The 24,114-nt window shown below is 41.9% G+C and overlaps 1 protein-coding gene across 1 annotated transcript; it reads right to left on the minus strand.

Moving 5' to 3' along the window:
* septin5b (septin 5b) lies at nucleotides 1-14,428 on the minus strand. Its single transcript, XM_085414766.1, has 12 exons — nucleotides 14,110-14,428; nucleotides 13,967-13,977; nucleotides 10,106-10,196; nucleotides 7,572-7,658; nucleotides 7,317-7,440; nucleotides 6,868-7,002; nucleotides 6,668-6,785; nucleotides 1,855-1,956; nucleotides 1,508-1,604; nucleotides 1,263-1,398; nucleotides 554-656; nucleotides 1-364 (listed from the first exon to the last, which is right to left on the minus strand). Exons 1-12 carry the CDS (start codon nucleotides 14,150-14,152, stop codon nucleotides 302-304), a joined length of 1,110 nt encoding a protein of 369 aa, XP_085270892.1. The 5' UTR covers nucleotides 14,153-14,428; the 3' UTR covers nucleotides 1-301.
* Nucleotides 14,429-24,114: the final 9,686 nt, after the last annotated feature.

Here is a 24,114-nt window from a genome sequence, read left to right on the forward strand (position 1 = left end):
ACATGGAGCATTTCAAGTAAACTAACCATCCCTAAGCCTGTGGTCTAAAAATAACAAAGTGCAAGCTACTCCCTATTGTTTAACATGACTCACTTGGCTAATGACTGTACTTTATCAAACGGCAAAAACATCATGCTGTCATTCATCTACTATATTTTTTGTGACCAGAGTTTAAAGAATTAGGTGAAATATTGACACTGAAGAATTTTTCATCTCAACCCCTAAAAACATGGCATCGGTGAGGGATCACTGCCATCTAAATAAAGATATAAAGGGACAGAGATGCTGTGGGAGAGCGGAGTCACAGTTCCTGTTCATGCATCTGCTGCTGCATCTTCTGAAGCATCTGCTGCATCCTCCTCAGCTACAGACACACCAGATAAACACAAGACAGAGACAGGGGAGCAAGAGGAGCATGAAAGACAGCTTACATAATAACACATATGGGTCATCAATTCACATCAGTGTCTTGCTTATATAACACCCACTGTAATGTATTATTGAGCATCTGAGGTATATCACAGAGTCACAGAGTCGTGTTTTTGACACTCACTTCTTCATCTTTCGTCTTGATAAGCTTCTCAGCCTCAATATCTGGTGTAGACAGTGGCAGAATCGGGTTGGGGCTCTCCACACGCTTATCTGCATTCATCTTACTGTAACAGGACACATAAACATGAGGGATGAGAACAACAGGCTGCCGGCTTCCATTTGTTTCGCAGTCATCCATCACAGTAACACTGGATTTTTTTGTCAGCAAGACAGGAAAATGAGCTAACTCGTTCTTCTGTCTGCAATGGAAGCACAAAGTGTTAAAGCCTTTACTAACAGGATTGTTATCTGATAATAACTTCATTTGAATTATTATGATGGTAGATTCAAATGCAAACAGAAACCAAGGCTACAAAGTAAAATTGATGAGATAACAAGTCAAACTTTTGACTTAGTAATAAAGTCACATAATTTGGCTACGCAACTAATGACACAAAATTATGAGATTAAAAATAAATGTTGTGTTATTAAGTAAAAATGTATACTCACATTTGGAATATACATATATACTGACTGCTCAAGAAAACTTTAAAAAATTACAAGAAAATCATGGTCTTAAGAAGTGTAATGTAATGAAATGAACTTTTTGTCACATACTTTTTGAATATGTCAAAGATCTACTAATCACCCTGGTTTTGTTCTCCATATCTCAGTTTTACTCATAATTAACCATGTTTTGTGACCATGTGTAGGTTTTGTCAGGTTCACACCTCGTCATGTTCTGGATGCACTGTGCCCTGTAGTTCTCATAGTGACAGTCACTGGTGATGTCCTTCAGGTCGTGCATGTGGGTTCTTATCAGCATGGTTCTCAGCTTCACAAAGTCGCAGTGAGACGGGTTCTCCACTGCACGCAGGACAGGATGAACGTGAGGGTGAATCCAGACAGACTGTTGGCCAATCAGAATTGGGAAAGACAGCCGCACAGCTGCAACCTCCAGTTTAGAGCTGCTTACCCTCCACAATGCCCCAGGGGTAGACTCTCCCTCTCACTCTATGACCTCGAGCTTCTACCACAGTGTTGCTACCAATCACAGCAAACGGCGTGCTCTCCTGCATCACAAGCAGCAGCCACAGAGGAAAGATTCAGATTCCTAATGTCAGAATAAAAGTACAAATACTACTGTTTTATTTAGTGGTACTTCATTCCAAATAAATGTTTTCAATTTCATGTTTTTATTCAGCTAGAAGTAAGATTGTATTGAAGCAGGGGTTAGTTGCAGCTATCATCTGAAAATAGAAAACCATAAAGAAGGAAATTAAAGACGCTGTTTTGGACATATTCAATGTGAATCCTGCTCACCTTCAGCTCTTTATCTTGCTGCTTGAACTCTTCATCCTCATCCGAGTCACAGTGAGGGAACTGATAGATCTTTATCCCATATTTATCGATCTCTTCCCTCACCTGGAAGAAAAAACACATATGAGATGTGATGGATAGCAGCAGAACCACACACATACATACGCCCACAGAATGAGAAAATTTAGCAAGAAGTCAGTGCCCTTCTGTACTGTATATGAAGGCTTTAGAGAGATGTATGAATCATCCTGCGCTAAAAAGAGCTTCAAAAGATTTGCATGTCATCACAGAACTGGACCACAATTTAGGCTAAATGAGACAAAAATGGATCCTTTATTTTATCATTTTTTGTTATGTATTAGAAAAAACAAATAATAAATCATCAAAAACAACAAAGATTTTTCCAGCTCAGACATCAAAGGTACACTTTTATGAGACAGTGTAGCTGTTGCGTGCTATGCTTGCAGCACCCAATACCAATAAAAAAGTAAATTTGAAAAATTTTGTTTAGGAAATTGTTGATTATTTTGCTACGTAGATTATACATATCTTCACGAATACTGTTTCTTTGAGTAATTTTGTATTCAGGGCCACAGAAATGTTGTTTAATAGTACTTTATATGTTTTTAACAATTTAATATTTGTTTAATTCCTATGCTTACAATATTATAATGCAATGCTAGCACTAGGCTAAAAAAATGTGTATTGTTTCAGAAAGATGCTAGCTGTGGACTGTCACATAAATAAAGGAAGTAAATGTTCAAATAAATTTGTATTCTTTTGATAATGTGGGTAACAGGGTTGCATCGGTTGAGTGACACTCAGAATAGTCAGAACAGATGAGAAAAACACAAAATATGTCAAAGAGGAGGCCATGAGGTTAACACAGAGCTCAATCATGTCACTTCCTTTTTGTTATGTATTTAATATATACTTTACGTCAGTTTATTTAACATTTATGTGTGTTTTTCTTAGGTTTTTGGTTGATATTTGGTCTCCATTAAAATTACAGTGCCATAATACTAGCAAAAGCATCTCCTAGTGAAAATGCAATGTGAATGCTGAAAATGTGAAGATTTTGCCTGAAAGGTTTAAAAATATTTGAAATATTCAAAGCTCAACTTGCAGAATAAGCTTAATTGCATAAGATTACCAAAAGATCAGCCAGCTTAAGTGTAAAAAACGAGAGTACCAAAACCTGAAAATGTGCTAAACAAAATAAAAAAACATACACAAACTAATCTTAATTTGTAGTCTAAGGAAGACTACGATGACCTGGGTGACTGAGAACCTTCACAGACATAATCTTAATTTGCTTACATTTGTGTAAAGGAAAGAGAAAGACATTTTTTTAATCATTCTCCACCCTCTTAGAGCAGGTGATGTCATCATGCAGTGGAGGAATAAATTCCATTAACTCAGTTTTCATGTTTGTAAAGTTTATTTATGGATGTGAAAGGGATTACTATTGCAAAAAAAGTAATTAAATTACTGTTACTTTCCCATAAGCACGCTGTGTCACTGCGTTACTGAACCGTGATTTTGTTAGTGAGAGTGTCTCATGATAATGACGTAAGCGACGGTCGTGGTAACAGACGTGTGTAGATCAACAATGGATAATATATAGAGTGCGGAGAGAGTACGACCGTGCAGCATTTAAAGCTTAAGTGCTGACATTACTTTGAGTTTGACTCTGTAAAAAGTGTCAAAAACATTAGCGTCCACTGTTCACTGCGTGGGAAGAAAATTTCTTTTTACAGCGAAAAAACTGAGCAAGTACTGAGCACGCTGCCACGGGAATGTGAAATTCACAGAGAGACCCCCGGATACTCCCACTGACATGACCGCTGCAGCACCGGGCAAACCTCCACTGGCTCCACGACTGCTAAACAGGTGAAAATAGATTAAGAAAATAGAAAATAGAGCGACAGGACTCAGAGCCGCAGAGTCTTTGATTTTATTTATTTTCTACTGCGTTTTACTTGCATCTATTTGAAAGATGCAAGTAAAACACAAAACATTATTTTATTTTATGTGCTGGAATATGCAGAAAATAGGTTTAAATGTTAAACAAATTTCTTCAAGTCAAAGACTGTTGCATATAATTTAATTTTTGCTTGATGCAATGTGCATAAGGTTTTTTGTTTTTGTTTTTGTTTTGTTTTTGGCCTGTCCCGTTTGGCTCTTTTGCCATCAGAATTATTGTCTAAAGGCGAAGAAAGATGCCCAACGGATTTACTTTACCAAATTGACCATCCCAGCCTTGCCGTAATGGTCCATTTGATTCACCTTTTATTGTTTATTTTATTTTCATTTGCTGAATACGGGACAGACTTGACTGGGGGAAAGAAGGGGAGAAAGAAAGAGGGAAAGAAAAACAGCTGAGAAGAGGGACGGGGGAGAAGGGCAAAAAACAAAAACCAACAGAATAAGCAGAGAAAAAAAATACATATATCGATCACCTGTTGAGAAAGAAAAAAGAAAACAAGCAGAAGAAAACAAGAGTAATAGAATAAACAACATCACAATGATATATGGGAATATGACAGTAAATACTAAATATTAAACATTATTGTGCCGCACATAAGATCAACAGAACACAGTGTGCTTTGAGGTAGGAGCCAAAAAGGGTGTAGTTTGTGTGTGTGATCACCCGTGTGTACACCTGTGAGCATGGACGCGCTTGTTTTTAAAAGGTTCCTTCATGTAATGATCTGCTAGAGCAGGGGTGTCAAACTCAAATGGGCCAGTGGGCCAAAATTCTAAACTGGAACAAAGTCGCGGGCTAACATTAATATTTATTGAAAAAAAAAAAATTCTTCCTCTAGATATAAGAATGAATCTTTTCTTATGGACTCAAACAAGTTTTGCTGAAAAACTGAATATGGAACAAGCAAAGCTTAATACTAAACAATATATATATTAGCTGTATAATACCAGTAGGCCTGCTCCAATAGTAATTTGGTATGGCTTTGCGGGCCAAATGTCATTAGGCTGCGGGCCAAATGTGGCCCGCGGGCCAGAGTTTGACACCTCTGTGCTAGAGGGTGTGGGGGAGCCACAGCCCCGTCCTCCAGGGCATGAAGCAGGTATGGAGGAGATCAAAACTCCAGACATCCAGAGGCCCCCAGAACACAAGAGACCAAGGAAGACCAACAGAGGGGCAGCCGCGCCACTGTCCCAGTAAGAGCTGAGGAGAGTCCCAGATGAGGGCTCACTCAGCAGCCGCGGAGCAGAAGCCAGGGGGGGTTGCAGTGACGCGCCCGTGAGCTCCGCCGGCAGCCAGCTGCGCCTGAGTGACCGAGCCCCAGGCCGGGGGCACCCCACCTCCGAAGTGGCCCGAGCGAGCCCCAGGCTCCAGGCCCCGATAAGCGGCCGCCAAGGAGTGAGCCGGTGTGTACCCGGACGCCCATCCCACAAAGAACCTACAATGCACCGATATCCAAGGTGGGGGAGATAGGCCTCCAAACCTTGGAGGGCCTGAGATGTGCCCAGAGAGGTGGCGTCTGATACCCAACCTGACATATAGACACAGAAATACAGGCACACACAGACACAAACATCCATCCCACCCTCATGCTCTCATATGCACTTACTCCACACTCAACCAACGTGGAGACAGACATAAAGAGACGCTGTACACACGATCACACTCCCCAAGCGTACTCTACAAACCGGGTCTAGGTACCCTTGCCCCTGGAGGGGGGAACTGCACCCAGACCCAGGTGGTGTTACCCTTTTCCCTGCGGTGGGGAGAGGCAGACCACCCCGACTCCGCAGCAGCAGGGAGGCCCCACACTCCAGACCCCAGTCGGACGGCCAACTCCTCCTCCTAGCCCCCCTGCTCCAGCAGGCCGCAGAGAACGGGGGTGAGAGAAGACTCCAAACCTCCCTCCACCCGCTCATTGTAGTGTTGATGCATGTGTGTTCTAAGGTGCATTTAAAACCCAGGAGGGCATGGAGCTACCTGCCAGAGAGCAGCAGGTAAGCGCATAGTCCCTCCTGATAGCCCTCAATGTCTACGTGTATTTAAAATTGAGAGGTGGGCAGCGACGCCAGGGGTGAGGTGTACACCCTGATGGTAATTTGGACTCCGTGATTGTGCCCACCCCCAAGATCCTACATGTATGTGTTATGAGAGTGTGAGTAATGTGAATGTCTAAGTTGTGGGATAAAATTGAGGCAGAGGCAGCCAGAAGGGGACAGAGGGGGGGGGGGGGGGGGGGGGGGTAGCTTCCTCTGCACCCTGGTGACATACCCCTACTCCAAGGCCCTGCATGTGTGGGTGGTTGTGGTGGAGCGGGAAGAGGGAGGCAGCTGGATAATGTGCATAAGGTTAAAGGATTAAAACTAATAAAACAAGTTTTAAAAAGAGACTTTTTCATTTGATTACATTTTGTATGATGGATTATTCAGAAAAAGTAGAATTGGGCTGAAAGGTCTATTGCTTTATTACCTATTCAGGTTGTGTATCATGTTTTTAATTTTGTTTTACAGTAGGTAATGACATCATGCAGTGGTGGGGAAAATGCCATGAAAAACGAAACTCTTCAGAAAACTTAAACTGTAACTTATAAGTTACATTTAAAGAGGATTGAAAGATTTCTCCATTAATTTGTCTGTAACATGAAGTATGCAGAATTGGTTAAGTGCTAGTTAAGGATCTCAGTAATGTGAATTTTTAAACAGCATTCACATTAATTTGGGACTTTTCATTTATTTTACAGTGAAAATACTTCAGCATAAATTCACTTTTTATTTTCCACATATAAAGCTGTCATAATTGCAGTGAAATCATGTGTCTTTATGATCTTACCCTTTCTTTGAGTTTCTTTATCTCAAAGGGAGTGAGGCAGTCAGCTTTAGCGATGAGAGGAACCACATTAACTTTATCCTGCAGGGCCTTCATGAACTCTATATCAACAGGATGAAGCCTGCAGGAAGATACGAACTTCCCTGAATCTGTGTACGATACATGTATGCATATGTGTGTGTAAGAAAATATATATATATTACCCATGTCCGAATGGGGGTATGAAGTAGAGGCAGCAGTGCACTCTGTTGTCCTGGATGTTCTTCCTGTTGAGTCCGCTCTCATCTCTGAAGTACTGTTCAAACTGCTGGTCGATATAATCTGTAATGGGCCTCCAGCTAGAAAATAACGGCATATTTGCATATTTACATGTTTTGCTAAAAAACTGATCTACTTTTCTAAAGAGTCATTTTGATCTCGAAGGTGGTTTGCTTAGCTTACAGTAATAGCAGGTTTGTGTCTGTCTGAGCTAGCTTACCCAGTTCATTCACTCAAACATGGTCCAAAGCAGACAATCTGACCATATGAAAGGAGAGTCTACGTGGACTTTACTTAATAAGTAAAGTCCACTTTACTTAGAAAAATAAGAGGGCTTCTTCCATTTGATGTTTATCACCATGCTCATCTTGTTCGGTACAAACTCAACCCTTACCACGCCGTGTTGTTGACAGCATCTCCAAATCCTGGGGTGTCCACAACTGTAAGTTTCAATTTCACCCCCTTTTCCTCAATGTCCACAGTGTGCTTTGTGATTTCCACTGTCTGACTGATGCGCTCTTCGGGGCAAAACAACAAACAGATATGGATATTAAACCAGAGAGTTATACAATGACTCTGTAGTCACTGTATAACTGATGAAAGAAACAAGAAGAATGGTGTGAAGACGTCTGATAGATTAGTCACTCACCTTCAGCGTTGAGCAGCTTTCTGTCTTTATGAAGATCAGTGAGGAAAAGGCTGTTCACCAGAGTGGATTTACCTAGGCCAGACTCACCTGTAGGATACATATTGATCATTACATCAGTGTAACATGCTCACTGTCACATGGAAACTAATTTTATTGTCAGTTAAAGCAAGGGAGTAAAACTTGTGTTATTAATTAGTGTGGCTCGGATAAAGATTATCTGGGCCAATTGTTGTGAAGACTGAAATTTCTGGTGCTTGAATCTGCGATTTGACATGTTTACAGCAACGCTTTTTGCAGCTCATCTACCCCTCAAATAGTCTCGCACACCAAAACAAATCCCTACCCTAATGAGGACACACGCATGATCTTTCTCTTAGAATGTAGGTATGAACAAAGTCAATAGCACAAAGCAAATATAAAAACCAGCAGAAAGACACTTTAAAGTGATCACTACGGTGATTCCACCTTAGAAACATAAACAGGTAGAAACAGAGGATGCAGTCCGACTGCTCATCAGTTTGTTGTTACCTTTTGAAGTTCACAGTCTGGTTGCTGGGCTGGGGTCAGCATTCCCTCAGCTTTTCCTCAGCCTGCACCACTATTACCTCCTTCAGCACAAAACTGAACTCAGTTGATTGTAGTGCATGTACAAGTAGAATCAATAAGCGGGCTCGATAGGCAAACAGACTAGCAATTCCAAGAAATTGAACTACTGGGTACTGGTTCTTTACAAGAGCCGGTTCTCGATTTCCATTCCAATTTTGGTGTGTGTCTGCACATTACCAAAGTGATAGTTAAATCACACAAGCATATCCAGCATATAATTGAAGTGCAATCTCTCAGCCTTAACTCAAGGGCTTTAGCAAAAGATTTGTATTAATTAACTTTTCTGTTTTATTACTCAGTTACTTGCCATTAAATATCATTTATCGTCAGGGGGTTGCAGCCATATAGTTTATGGATGCAGGTGGCTATTGAAGTTTGCTAGCATTAGCTGATAAGCTAGCACTTAAGAGCCTGTTATCCAAATAAGGCCATTTCTGGTTCCAAAAAATGCAATAGCCATCTTTTATTTGCAGTCTGTGCGATACACACATTGAGCATTTATTTCTCAACTGATCAGGTAATCTCCAAAGCTATTCCTTAACAGGCAATATCAATTTCCCTCTGTCCTTAATAACAGGACTGTGGGTCAGATATCCATGCAACATGGATAACATGGATCAACACCTAGTCTATAAGGCGCCCAGGAGGCATTCTCATTAGATACCTGAAGCACTTTGCTTATTTCCTTTCAATGTGGAGGAGTAGCAACTTCTCTGTCTAATGCTGAGCAAATATACTTTTTGATGTTTTCTACTGCTTGTAGTCATAATCTCTTTCTTTCTACTCTTCACCACCCTGAGCTTGTGGCCATGGGTAAAAATGTAGATTGATCACCACAACAGACTGCAGAAGATACACCAATCAATCTGTCAGTCTTCAATCCACATTACCTCACTCATGAACAAGACCCTGAGAAAAGAACAGCAACTCATCCCCAACCGAGAGGGAGCTTTCCACCTTTTTCCAGTTTAGAACGATGGCCTTACGCTTGAAGCTGCTACTTCTTATTCCAGCAGTTCACACTCAGCTGCAAGTCTCTCAAGTGCAAGCTGAGGTCATGGTTCAATGAAGCCAACAGAACTACATCATCTCCAATAAGTCGAGATGATATATTAAGACCACAAAACCCAACATCCTCTACCTCTTGGCTGCACCTGAAAATGATGAACAGAACTGGTGACAGAAGACAGTCTTGGTGGAGTCCAGTACCACTGGGAATGAGTCTGACTTACTGCTAGCAATAAAAAACAAGCTGTTACTACACCAAGCTCCCACAACAATGTGCATGATACCTCACATGAACTTTGATGGCTGTGAGTTCTGGCCCTGATATGTTGATGGACATATTCTGAAATGCCCACATATATACTAGGTCTGTGAAGGTTCTCAGTCATCCAGGATCCAGGTCATCGTAGTCAAAGGAGCTTGCAAAGAAAAGCGTCTGGACTTCTTTAAGTTGCTTGAAGACGTTTCACCTCTCATCCGAGAAGCTTCTTCAGTTCTAAGGTCAAATGGTGGCAATTTCACACCTTGGCTCAGGCGATTAGAGGATCATCAGGGGGTCCTTTTGTCCCTCTTTGGGGGGTCACTCCCACTAGGTTTAAATCTGGGACTCCCCACCATTTGACCTTAGAACTGAAGAAGCTTCTCAGATGAGAGGTGAAACGTCTTCAAGCAACTTAAAGAAGTCCAGACGCTTTTCTTTGCAAGCTCCTTTGACCACATATATACTAACTAGTCAAAGTTTTTAAATAAAATGTGACAGACTACTGTTAACCTTTTGCCTATAATATGTAGCTTGTTAGATGGCAATTCATATTTAAACAGGCTGTGCAGAAAGTGTAATGTGAAAGTTTGATGTAATGACATCCTGTCTTGGTTTGACACTTTTGGTGCATGACAAAGTTGTGTCCTTTTAAACCTCGTACCTGCAACCAAGAGTGTGAAGTCAAAGCCTTTTTTCACTGACTTCCTGTGCAACTGGTTGGGCAGTGTGGCAAAACCAACATATTCTTTTTCCTGGAAACAACCACACAGATAGAAAACAAAGCAGCAGTGGTTAACCCAGAAACTTTGGTTGACAAAGAACCACCTGTGTACACCAACACAGTGGATTTCAACTCAAACAAACAAGATGTGATTGAAGTGCAGATTTTTCAGCTTTAATTTAAAGGCTTAAACATCTTTCTCGGGCAATAACGAGTACAATATGCTTTATGTCTTAAAGATATGCCTATAGTTTAACTAGTCGGTATATGTCATCTAGCTTCATAGAAAGATAAAGTTGGGTATCATTTGCATAGCAACAAATATGTATGCTATGACTTTTATTGATACTTCCTTAGGGAAGCATGTATAAAGCAAAACAGAAATGGCCCCAGCATAGAACCCTGTGGAACTCCATGACTGACATCTGTGTGTGAATAAGATCCCCCATTTACATGAACAAACTGTAGCTTGTCTTATTATACGTGCAAAATCTCCAAGTATTCATAATACAGTATAGCAGGCAGTTGTTTCACAACAGGAGGGGGTGGAGAGAGTGTACAGTGCAGAGGCATACACGTATCTGGAAAGATGGGTGAAAAGGAACAAGAACCTTCAAACAGAGGCTTGAAAGAGACAGATGTCTCTGATATGAACTCAGTAGCAGGTCAAATATAAATCCAGGCTCTCCCATCATACATTAGATTTTCTCCAAATGTTTTCATCTGAGGATATTACAAGCTTTTAATATCAAATCTTATACACAGTGCATTAGCTGTGTTACTGAGCAGAGGTGGTTCTGAAGTTGGAGAATGTTTCTGTGTGTGTGTGTGTGTGTGTGTGTGTGTGTGTGTGTGTGTGTGTGTGTGTGTGTGTGTGTGTGTGTGTGTGTTACTGTTTTGCTTGCATATTGACAGTTTGTCTGTGAATGTGTTTGTAAGTCACACCCACACACAGATCATAAAATACAGAGATGCAGACTGCTGCGTCTGTGTCGGCTGCTCTGACTCAGCCTCAGCGCTGCTGTCCAACATGGCACCACAGCAGAAAACAGTGAAGCAGGATGAAGGCAAAAAAAAATCAATTATTAACCACTCGTGGGATTTTGTAAATATAAATCTGAAAATAAAGAGTGAAGAGCGGATGCTGTATGTAAGAGCTGTCAGAATATCTTTTTGTGAAAATATCAGCTGCAGGGGAGGGGTGTAGCGGCAGTTCAGGGGGCATGGCTAGGGGAGGCTGGTCAACATACACCTGGAAGTAATTGTGGGATTTCACGACTCCTACTTCCTCCTAACAGTAGATGCTGGAGAGGGGTGCTGAGCCGTAAGCAGGAAGCAGTAACAGAGAGACAGGATGATAAGCCAGACACTGTTGGCCTGTGAAAATCACTGTGCTCGTGTGCATAGTGTAAATAAACTTGTCATCACTGCAACTCTTTGGCTGAGTATCAGGTCGTTATGCTACAAAAATGTTCCCTGAATCTCTGAAAAGCAGTCATTTACCAAACTGCACCAAATTTCACAGTAACATATTACAGTGGCTAAAGAGACTAACATAAAGTGATAAGAAACATTTTTGGAGTTGAATTCATTGATTATGTTATGAAATTTTCATCCAAATCATCTATGTTAACTATTTTTCAGCTTTGAACAGCTTGTTACAAAAAAACACACATCTTCTGACTTGTGACTAAGGATGTAGTCCACTCAAATTAGCTCTATGCTCTCATGCTTGGACACTAAAAAATGAACTTGATTCCTAGGTCATAAAAATTGTTCTTTATCTCATACTGAATTCATCCTCCAGATGCTCCATAACATCCTCCTTTAAGCTAATTTACTTTTCATTGACTGTGTGTTAGAAAAAGGAGGTTTGAACAATATAGGATGATTTTTCCAAGTTCGGAGATTGGGCTGGATATTCCTAATATGGTCATCTCAGTCACACAGCTCTGGATGAGCACAGACGCTAGACCCACATGCTGTCAAAACTTATCTATACAAGGGGCACTCTAAACAAAGGTGGGTTAAAGGGGAAGAAACTGAAATAACTTTTCAATTCACTACCACCATAGTTAGCTGAAATAATTAGCTAATCCAGTTGTACAGGATGTTTTCTAAGCAGAAATGGCAAAACCTCTGTAATTCTAGCTTCTTAGTGCAAGGGTTTGGTTTTTGTTTTTTTTCTGTTTCACATCACTCAGGATTAACTCGGGATCTTTAAGACTTGGAAAAGCCCAAGATGTGGAGACGTCACTGGACTAAACAGACTGACTCATTACTAGGACTGCCACAAACGATTATTTTGATAGTCGACTAGTCACCGATTATTTATGCGATTAGTCGATTAATCAGATCATCATCCATTGGACGTAAAACTACAGCTTATTGCACCAGCAGCATCTGCTCTTATATAACTATCATTAGCTTACAGCTTTAAGCTTTTAAGGTGCTAACTAAAAATAAAGACAAGATGATAGTTTATTCAATTTTAATGAAATTTGCAGATTGTTTCGGTAAAGTTTAATAAACTCCTTGCTATCTAAAATATAACAGGACACCGGAGTATATTCTCCAGCATCTCACACTTCTGATGATCAGCTGTCTGCTTGACGTTTATTCAGCTGTGTAAAAACTATAACTTTAATCTCAGCCAAACCGATTTACTCAGGAACAAATAAAATACTAAAAAAAAAAAAAAAAGCCAAACAACAACATTTTTAATTTATCTAAGTGACTCATATATATTTAACCTGAGTCGCGAAAGATGGCGGTGGGTTTGAAAACAATTTGCCGGGAGTCCGGTGTTCTCACGGCGCTAGTGACCTAGCCCCCGGCTAGCTATCGAGCTAGTGGGTAACAGACGTCTCCGAAAACGTCGGAGCGCTTTTGAAAATATGTGGTGTCCTGATAAACTGAGCCGATATTTGAGGTTTACACAGCTACATTCTCGCCTGAAAATATGTTAAACGTTTATTTTGTGACCCAGAAAGAATAATAAGAGTAATATTAAAACTAACTAGCTACCGCCATTGTTGGAAACTAAGCTGGGCCGCGCTATGAATTCTGGGACACAGCTGCTTCTTCTTCTTCGGGGTTTAACGGCAGCTGGCATCCTTGTACATGCTGTGCTGCCATCTTCTGTTTCAGTCCGTTATTACACTCTTAAATCCTGCTACTTATTCCTGCGTCTTTTGCGATCTTACAAAGCTTCAAACGACACGTCGACTATTAAATCAGTCGTCGACGATTTTGATAGTCGACGTAATCGTGACTAGTCGACAAATCGTGGCAGCCCTACTCATTACTGAAACATTTTAATTTTTATTAAAAACTTTGACAGCCCTGCCAATGAAAGAAAGAAAAAGGCCCAAATACTGAGAAGCTGGACTCAATGAGATGATGACCAGACCAGCATAAAAGACCAAAAGTGTTCACAGAGCTGTCCAGCAGAGCTATGCTTACAGATGTGTGCAGATGTTACAAACTGCCCCCCTCCCTGCCAAGACTGCCATATATTATTTATGTTATTTTTCCCCACTCTGTGAAAAAATTCTGGAGGCACCCATGCAGAAGTGGGGTCTCTGTTACTGCTGACCTGTAATATGCAGCGTCGTTGCTGCATATGCCACTGATCTTTAAGACAGGAAGAAGCGTCAGGAAATACTACAGCATTTCACCCGTGCAGGTGCTGCGCAGAATAGGGCTTTTATTTTGTAAGTCATGTATATATAAACACACACACACACACACACACACACACACACACACACACACACTTATCTGCTGTGTGCCTCTTACCTCTCCATCATCTGAGACGTGAAGCCAAATTCCATCAGACACGAGGCAGGGATGGCAGGAGGAGAGAATCCGAGCAAACACACGTTAAAACGCTCACGCGCGTCATGGAGGCACCACTAAGCAGCCTTGCTGAGAAAGCTTACCTGTCTGGGGCGCGCGGCTCTTGTACCTGCTGTCGGCAGTCATGCTGGACACAGCTGGTGGAAGATGCGTCCGGAGTGAATGAGAGAGGAGGGTCTGAGCCGTAGCTCAGTGGGCGGAGGGCTTCAGCACGAGCTCTGACATGTGCAGAAGTAAGAAATCATAAGACATAAAATACATAAAACCCTCTGTCGTCGTGTTCTACTCTCTCTCCCGCAGGTTTGCAGCATATTTATTGTGTAGAGGAAAAAAATGGATTGCAGTTCACGTGAAACCCCAGGGGGAGGCGTCACAACCCCATTATTGCGCAAAGAACGTCACTTTCTATGTCATCTGTCCCTAGGGTTGCCAACCGTCCCTTAAAAAACGGAATCGTCCCGTATTTAGAAACAAAAGTACACGTCCCATATTGAGCTAATAAGGGACGCACTTTGTCCCGTAATACAGTGAGAATCAAAAGTAGTCTATAACTTAATGGAATTAACGCTTTGTTTGAAAACATAATTCCCAGCCCCTCTCCTGCTTTGTGACCAATGAGCTGACAGCACACTTATGACAATTCGAGTATGACAATTCAGATTATCTCATTGGTCGAGGAAAGGTCGCTTGCGGAGAAAATACCGGAAGACAACAGATGACCACAACAACAAGCATGGCCAACAGGGAAACAAACGCCGACACTGCGGTGCACGTCTCGGATGACAGTACACCTAAAGCTGGGCAGACACTGCGATTTTTTCAGTCGCGATATTCAGCTCCTGCTCAAACTGCACGATTGACTCGCAGGGATTAGAAGTTTGCAGGTCACGATGCAGGGTCTCACACTATACGGCCCGATGCTCTGATGCGACCTGAGTGCTCACACTGTGCCAACATAACATGAAGGTTATAACAGAAAATCTGTCGCTCGCTCTCTGTCTTTCACTCACACAGACACACCACCATCAACTTTGCTAAATTGCTAATGAAAAACATTGTTCAGGCAGCTGTGATTGAGCAGCAGTGTAAATCCAACTATTTTCACGGTTGTTGTGGTCGTGATAATTTTGTGATGCCACATCGAAAAGGCTCGGATGAGCTTTCCAAAGTTCTACAAGTGCCTCCATCACTTGTGTCCAGATCACACGCTGCACAGCCGTGCTGCGCCGTCTTTTTCACCGATGTTTACGTGTTTGCGCATGAGCAGTGTGAGCGGCTGTGGTGACACCCTCACGAGCGATTGATGATCGGGAGCTGGTCGTGAGGTGTTAATCGCTTCTCGTTACCCCACGTATACTACACGATGCACGATGAAGGCCAAAATCGGGCCGATCACCAAATCGGTCGCACGACTCAAAAATCGGCTCAAAATGGGCCAAAAATCGCACAGTGTAAGCCCAGCATTAGAGCAGCAATGTTTGTTCCCCTCAGAGAAAGAAAAGAAAAAAGGCTGCAAAAGTACAGGGAGGACTGGGAAAAGGAAAACACCTGGCTGGGAAAGTGCACGATAACACCTATAAAGCGCACTGCACTGTGTGCCGGCGCACTTTTTCCATAGGCATGCTTCTAGTGGTGGGCACAAGAAGAACATGAGGGGCGTGAAAGCTCGGGGAACCCTTAACCAATTTTTTGTCCACCAGGCCACGGCAGAAGCAGATATGGTATGTAAACACTGGTTTGTTGTTTAAACCCTCTGGTTAAGGTTAATATGGGCATGTGCAGTGAATATCAGCGCTATGTGGCCAGAAGTGTGATAATATCATTTATTTTGTGTAATAAACAACTGTAAGGATAGATGATTACAACAAATAGATGAATAATACATAAAAGTAATACATAGATGAATAATGATGATGAGTTAAGATGCGTAATCATGGGAACAAGCGGGTTTACAAACAGGAGCAGCTGATTAGCATTAGAAAAGCTGAAATAATACCTCAACTGAAGCCAATTGTACTAAATGCACTATATGTGCACTGTTACAAGAATATTTTTCGTTCTATTGCTTTCTATTAATTTATATAATTTTAAGTTAAGCAGGACAGAGTTCTTTTAAAGAAAGATTTACTTATATTCTCAAAAGTTAAGCATGACAGGCTTCTGTTTAAGAAGGAGACCTGTTTTACTGTGTTAATGTTGTCATTTTGAGCTAAAAATAAATGGCTAAATGATCATTTGTTTCCCATATGGTCATATCACAAAGAATATGCATCTGCTTAAATCAAATTCAAGTCAAATGGTTAAAAAATAATTTCACACACACAAAAAAAGAGCTACCACACTGGGAAGGGTGAAGACAACTGGGTTGCCCGGCCCTGGCCACGAGGTGTCCCTTATTTATTTTTCAGGGAGTTGGCAACCCTAATGTCATCTGTCCCCCATTCCACTGTCATTTGTCCCCTTGACCCACATTTTGAGATGATGTGCCCCTGCTTTTAATAGGTACGTCCGGCAGAGTAGGCTGCCTTTGTGGGTCAAGCGCAGGTGAGCAGATCAGCCTGCTCTGCTGTGCCCACATGCGACTCACAGTCACGTGACACTGGCTACACATTTCGGCCAGTGTGATAAATGAGTACAGAAAATGCAGCTCCAGTAAACAATTGATTACTGGACGAACAGACTCAGGTATCACGTGACAGTTAAAAAAGAGAGGGGGGGGGGGTGTGATGGCATTAAATGCATCGATGCTCTCAGAAAGACTGTGCTGCTTTCAAAGAATGATTGTCACTTTGTTGGTGAGTCAGTGTGATATCAGGTTACTTTGCATCTTTCGCTTGGAGGAGTGTGAATGTGCATATTGAACAGGTATGAACAAAATACAAACCTGTGCCTCCTAAATGCAGCGGCTCCCAGCCCAGGGATTTAGGCTTTCAAAGGGTCAAACCTATCACTGCAAGGTTGACCAGCTGGAGAGAAAGCTAACAAAAAAATCCAAGTGTGGAGTAATTTATTGTAGGGTTGTTTTTTAATGAAATGCTAGGAATTTCAGTTAAGTGAAAAATGATTACCACTGTAGTGAAAATGGTAAATGGCCTGTATTTATATAGCACTTTTTACTAGTCCCTAAGGACCCCAAAGTGCTTTACATATCCAGTCATCCACCCATTCACGCACACATTCACACACTGGTGATGGCAAGCTACATTGTAGCCACAGCCACCCTGGGGCGCACTGACAATATATGTTTAGCTTTATCCTTTCTTTAATTTCATTTTTAGCACTCATCATCTACTGTGCCAGGGGTGTCTGTATATTATTTAAATGACTGGGGATCACCATTTTGACCTTAAGGTCAGAGATGCAACATAATAACCTAGAGCTCAGTGATTTAATCCCTGCTTGAAGAAAATACCATGAAAACACCATTACAGAGCGCACACTTCTAAACTGAAAGTGCACCACTAAGACCTCTGATAAGTTTGCTACTGAACACAGAAACTGTATTAATGTTTAGTGAAATTTAAATACATTTTGTATTAAAATCATTTTTTTGTTTAAAACAGTCATTTAATTATATTTTAATGGCATTTTCATTTAAAATGCAAAGTGGAATGAGTATGCTGTTGTTCTGTGTGGCAGTTCTTTACATTGATTTTATTATATTAATTGAATCAGTTCCCAAAAAGCACTGTTGAACTGCTCGCATGGCTTATAGGGCACTGCCTAAAGTGACCGTCAGGTGTCACAGCTATACTTACTGAGAGAAAAATAACAAAAAAACAATTTTAAAAATCCAGAAAAATGCATTTTCATGAGCGCCACAGGGGGGATTTTGTCCCACACCTCTTTGCAGATCCTCTCCAAGTCATTAGTGTTTCATGGTTGATGTTTGGCAACTCGAACTCTCAGTCCCTCCACACAGAAGTTTGTGGAATGTGTGCGAAACTTGTGGTCAACTACAAGACACGTCTCTGTGATTCCCAACAAAGGGCTTGCCACCAAGTAGGGGAGACCGGGGATAGTTGTAACATTTTTGACATTTCTGTCTGTAAATTGGAGCTCTTTTAAGGTAGTGGATTCAAAATGTAATGCAAAGTATTTACATGTCTCTGCTATTAAATAGTACAGCTATTTTCTCTGCAGCACAATTACCCATTGCATGGTATGGTCTCAAACACAAAGAGTGAAATGTTACAATTAACCCCATAGTCTGGGTTAGTTGTAACATATCCTGGGGTAAAATGTAACACAATGAAATAAGGGTACTAACAAAATATTAACATGTAATCTTTGTTTATTCAACACATGAATGCACTTAGAGCCATTTATGTAGCTGTGTGTGTGTGTGACAGAATGCAGAAATCTAGCTTTTGAACATATTCCAACCCCCCAAAAAAGACAAATTATGGAATTTTCTGCAACTGAATATTTCATTAATTTTGGTTGGTCTTCCTTGAGTTTGGCCTCATTGGCTCAGTGGGCATTATAACCTACAACTCTTGCACCAATTTTGAACATAACAATGAAGCTGGAAAAATGTAGTTGTTCACCAGCATCGCAATTCCATTACTTTTTATCATGGCTTACCTTGGTGTGGTTTGCAAAGTGCTTCAGAAAGATGAGGAAATCTGTTTCTTGCACTCATCCTGATTTATTTCCACTACCAGTACTTCCTACTGGTCCATCTCTGACACAGAGGTCTGCATAATGTATGTGTGGGAACACAAACAGTGGAGGAATTGTGTTGCCAATGGCATTAACCACATATACAAAAGCGACCAGTGAACCTCTCTCTGCTGATGTCGTTGCCCCAACTTGTTTAATATAAGTTAAAGTAATAGTGCGGTAAGTTGTAACATCTGCATTATTGTTACAACTAACCCAGACTGTTGCTGTTACAACTGACCCAGACTCCTATAGCCATGAACTAGCTAACATTATAGCCAACGGCTAAAACATTAGCACTAAAGACCTACACAGAATATATCCCCATAGACATACAAATAACATAATTTAAGTTTGATGACTTTAACTGCAAAGCAGATAATGCTATTAGAAATTGAAATAAAGTAGAAAAACTTACTTTTTGGCATACAAATTACTTTTTTTGGTGTTAAATTGTCTGTTTTTGACAAAATGTGCTGATTTTTCACATGTGATAGCAGAACTGAATTGGGCATGCACAGGATGAGTCACATCATTTGAAACTTAGCCCTGATTGGAGAAATTTGAAGTGTTACAACTGACCCACGTTACAACTATCCCCGGTCTCCCCTACTAAAGCACGTTTTGCAAATCAAATGCTTATTACATTCATAAAAATGCAAATTCATTTGTTCTGTCTCTCACTGTTCAACTAAACCTACTACTGTAATATAGACTGATTACGAAATCAGCAGGTGTTCAAATAATTTTTTCCCTGACTGAACATTTATGTATAAGTTATGACCAAAGTTCATTTCATTTTTTCCCTTTTCTTTTTGTGCTGGTGGAACATATATTTACTGTATGTAGCTTTGTGAGCATATACGTGTTTCTTCCTTACAGACAGAATTACAGTCCAAGGTCACACGGCGACTTTAGGAAACAGGCTAATGCAGGAAGGCTGGAGCATAGCTCAGTACAATGGCTGATCACACATGTTTTCTGTTGATTCCTCTGATGCTGCTGAGCGAACCGCTTTGCAGGAGGAAGTACTTATTGTTCTGAACAAGTATTTTCGCCCTCTCTCTGGCAGGTGGACAATGGAATCAGTAGAGAGTAGGGGAGAGATAGCCACAAGAAGCAAACAGTTTTATTTGTTTCTTGTAAATGACGCAGGAATACCAAGAACATTTTTTTATTAAGATTTACGGTCAGCATGTTGGGGGTCATACAGAAATTAGCTTTGTTTCTTGCTCACTCTAAAGGAACTAGGTGGGTCAAAATACCATGATTAACCACTGATAATAACAGCGACAGACTAATTTTTAATTTGTCACACCAATGTTTAATCTTTCAAGATTAGAGAGAAACAGAAGTAGGAGAAAAGAAAATGAATAGAAAGAGAAACAAAGGTGAAAATGGGAGAAACGGTTTGGTTTTTCTGTAATCGCTGATGGTGCTCCACAGAGGCAGGAAATGGTGCTGTTACACATAGGAAATGACCTGATGAGATAGATAAAGGCTCCGGAAATCCAAACAAATCTTGGCAGATACAGCTGAAGGGGACACAGCTCACAGAAACATCTGAAACCACTCCCATAGTGTGATTCACGGGCCACATAGGAAAGAATAGAATCAAATAGAAGAGAAATGTCCTTTATTATCCCTCATTGGACAATTTTTTTTTTTTTGCCTGTCCCGTTTGGCTCTTTTGCCATCAGAATTATTGTCTAAAGGCAAAGAAAGATGCCCAACGGATTTACTGCAGTGACATGCCCGTGAGCTCCGCCAGCAGTCAGCTGTGCCTGAGTGACCGAGCCCCAGGCCGAGAGGCCGAGGGCACCCCACCCCCGAAGTGGCCCGAGCGAGCCCCAGGCTCCAGGCCCCGACAAGTAGCCACCAAGGAGTGAGCCGGTGTGTACCTGGACGCCCACCCCTGGACACAAAGAACCACCGACGCACTGATGTCTGAGGGCGTCTGCCACTGGCAGGGGGAGTCGTGGGGGAGAAAGGCCTCCAAACCTTGGAGGGCCTGAGATGTGCCCAGAGAGGTGGCGTCTGATACCCAACCTGACATATAGACACAGACATACAGGCACACACAGATACAAACATCCATTCCCACCCTCATGCTCTCATATGCACTTACTCCACACTCAACCAACGTGGAGACAGACATGAAGAGACACTGTACACACAATCACACTCCCCAAGCGTACTCTATACCCCAGGTCTTGATACCCTTGCCCCTGGAGGGGGAAACTGCACCCAGACCCAGGTAGTGTTACCCTTTTCTCTGGGGTGGAGAGAAGCAGACTGCCCCGACTCGGCAGCAGCAGGGAGGCCCACATTCCAGACCCCAATCGGACGGCCAACTCCTCCCAGACCCCATCGCTCCAGCAGGCCGCAGAGAACGGGGGGGGACTCAAAACCTCCCTCCGCCCGCTCATCCTGAGGATGTTTTACCAGTCAGTGTTGCTGGAGTACTTTTCTATGCTGTGGTGTGCTGGGGGAGCAGCACAGCAAAGAAGGACTCATCCAGGCTGGAAAAACTGATCAGGAAGGCTGGCTCTGTGGTCGGCATGAAGCTGGACACTCTGGTGACAGTGGCAGAGAAAAGGACACTAAAGAAACTGCTGGACATTATGAACAATGCTGGGCATCCTCTGCACATGGCCATAAACAACCAGAAGAGTCTGTTCAGTGACAGGTTGCTTCTCCCAAAGACAAGAACCAACAGACTTAAAAACTCCTTTGTCCCACACGCCATCAAACTGTTTAACTCCTCTCTGGAGGGGAGAGGGAGGGGAGACAGGAGGACAAAGGAGGGGGGAACAACTAAGCTGTAGTGCCTCTTCACTTCACCGTGCAATACCTTTTGTGCAATACTTTTTCTTAATAGTCAATGGTGCAATAGACTCCATACTTGAAATGTGCAATTCACTTGTATTTTTATTTTTATTTTATTCCTATTTATTCTATTTATCCCCTTTGTAATGTCCAATGTCCTCATTGGACAAATTAAGGTGTTACAGCAGCAAATTGACAGGCAGATAGAGCATGCAATTTTAGACAAAAATAAAGAATATGAAAATAAAAAGTAAGAAATAAGAGACTGTAGAGTAAGGGAAATTTTTTTAAATGTACAAAATGTTCTGTATATTTGTGGTTAAAAAAAAACAGACTTTTAGCAGAAAATGGAAAAACTGGGCAAATAACAATTTTTGCATAACATGAGTAATACAGTTGTTCAAAGTTGCTTTGTTTTCATTGTCAAAAGAGTAAAAATTTGTTAAAGTTTGTAAATGATAGCTCATAGAACTAAGCTGAGTCTCATTCAGGACAGAAAAAAAGAGAGACCCATCCATCCACTGTGACCTCCTTTTGCTGTAGCTTTGAGAAACTGAGTGTGGCCAGTGTAGATGGTTTTTGGCTGAGCTGATTTAATGTTAAGTTTGCTCAACTAATGTTCTCTGAGGATGGTCGTGTAGGAGATGATGTTCATAGTATTCTCAGTATTCTCAAAATATTTGTATGTATTTAATATAAATTATGATATTTGGTGTCCATCTATTAATCCAAAATTGCCACTGGAAATATTGTGACTATGCAGTATTTTTCCCACGCCCCTTTATCCTGCCAATCCAACAATTTTTGTCCCTGTCCTTGACATGAAGGAACATGTCATGAGGCAGCAGCCTAAGCAGAGAAGCCCAGACCTCCCTGTCCCAGCCACCTGCTTCAGCTTGTCCAGCTGTGAGATAAATTCTCTCCAGAGTGTCCTGGGTCTGCCTCGGGGCCTCCTCCCAGTGGGACATGCTCGGAACACCTCACCCAGGAGGCATCCTGATCAGATCCAGCTAACAGGCCTAGTCTGGCCCTGTACCGTCCTTCTGGAGTTAACTGGCCTAGACCCGGCTCTACACCATCCTCCAGGAGCTAACTGGCTAAGGTCTGGCCCTGCACCATCCTCCAGGAGCCAATTGGCTTAGGCCTGGCCCTGTGCCATCCTTGTGGAGCTAACAGGTTTAGCACCGGCCTCGCATTATCCTTGTGGAGCTAACTGGTTGAGGTCCGGCCTTGTACCATCTCCCATGAGTTAACTGGCTTAGGCCTGGCCCTGCACCGTCCTTCAGGAGCTAATTGGCTTAGGCCCGGTCCAGCATCTTCCCACAGGAGCAAACTGGCTAAGATCTGGCCCTGCACTGTCCTTCTGGAGTTAACTGGCTTAGGTCTGGCCCTGCACTGTCCTTCTGGAGTTAACTGGCTTAGGCCTGGCCCTGTGCCATTTTCCTGGAGCTAACTGGTTTGCTTCACCCAGAGGTCTGTACTGTTCACTTCTGTTAAGTACTAAAATTGTGGATGATGGCAGTATTTACTATTCTTATATGCCTCTTGGCCTTTTTGGACCCTCGGATAAGCAATTGCTTATGGACACATAGCAGGGGAACCTCTGAAAATGATCTTTATTCTGAAAAAGGCACATGCTCTATAATGCTGCAATGCTACAGATGTCCAAACTACCTCAACGGACTCCTTTTGATGTGGAGGAGCAGCGGCTCTACTCTGAGCCCCTCCCGGATGGCCAAACTCATCACCCTATATCTGAGGGAAAAGCCAGCCACCACAATCTCTTTCTTTTGGTCATTACCCACAGCTCGTGACCATCAGTGAGGATGGGGACGTAGATCAGCTGGTAAATCAAGAGCTTCACTTTTACACTCAGCTCTCTCTTCACCATGATGGACCGGTACAGTGTCCACATCAACATGCAGCCACAGCACCAATCCGTCTGTCGATCCCTCGCTCCTCTCTCCCCTCACTCTTGAACAAGACCCCAAGATACTTAAACTCCTCTACTTGGGGCAGTAACCTTTCAATATTGTAAAAATTGAAAGTATTAGGGGGTTTTGGAGCCAAAAGAGCCAAAATGCAGAATCAAACCTAATATTGCAGAGTAATGCACTAATAAAACACTAGAAATGACTCACAGTTCACAGACTAAAAACCAGTGTTGGGTAAGTTACTTTAAAATAGTAACTTAGTTACATTACTAGTTACTTCTCTCAAAAGTAACTCAGTTACTTCAAGTTACTCGTTACTTTCAAAGTAACTAGTTACTAGGGAAAGTAACTTTGGTTTTACTCAGAATTCTCTTGTTAATGTGTTTCTTCCATAACTTTGCAGTCTTCTAGCTTGCTTACTTGCCACAGTGCACTGTGCCACCTACCAATAGAAAGGAAACGATAATGTGCATATTTCCACAAGAGAAATCCCACGCCTGGACCGTCATTGACTGCTTCCATGATTCTAGCCTACGTCACAGCGTCATGTGCGCCTTTTACATCCAACACAAAAACTGCAGTCGTGGTGCTTTCGATTGTACTCAGAACTCGGAAATTCTGCCTTCTGAATAGGAAGATGTAGGTAACACCAGACTGCAG

Source organism: Rhamphochromis longiceps, linkage group LG7, assembly GCF_057381845.1.
Source record: "Rhamphochromis longiceps isolate RC_006_pf linkage group LG7, R_longiceps_female_GT1.1, whole genome shotgun sequence".
In the NCBI taxonomy this organism is placed as follows: Eukaryota; Metazoa; Chordata; class Actinopteri; order Cichliformes; family Cichlidae; genus Rhamphochromis; species Rhamphochromis longiceps.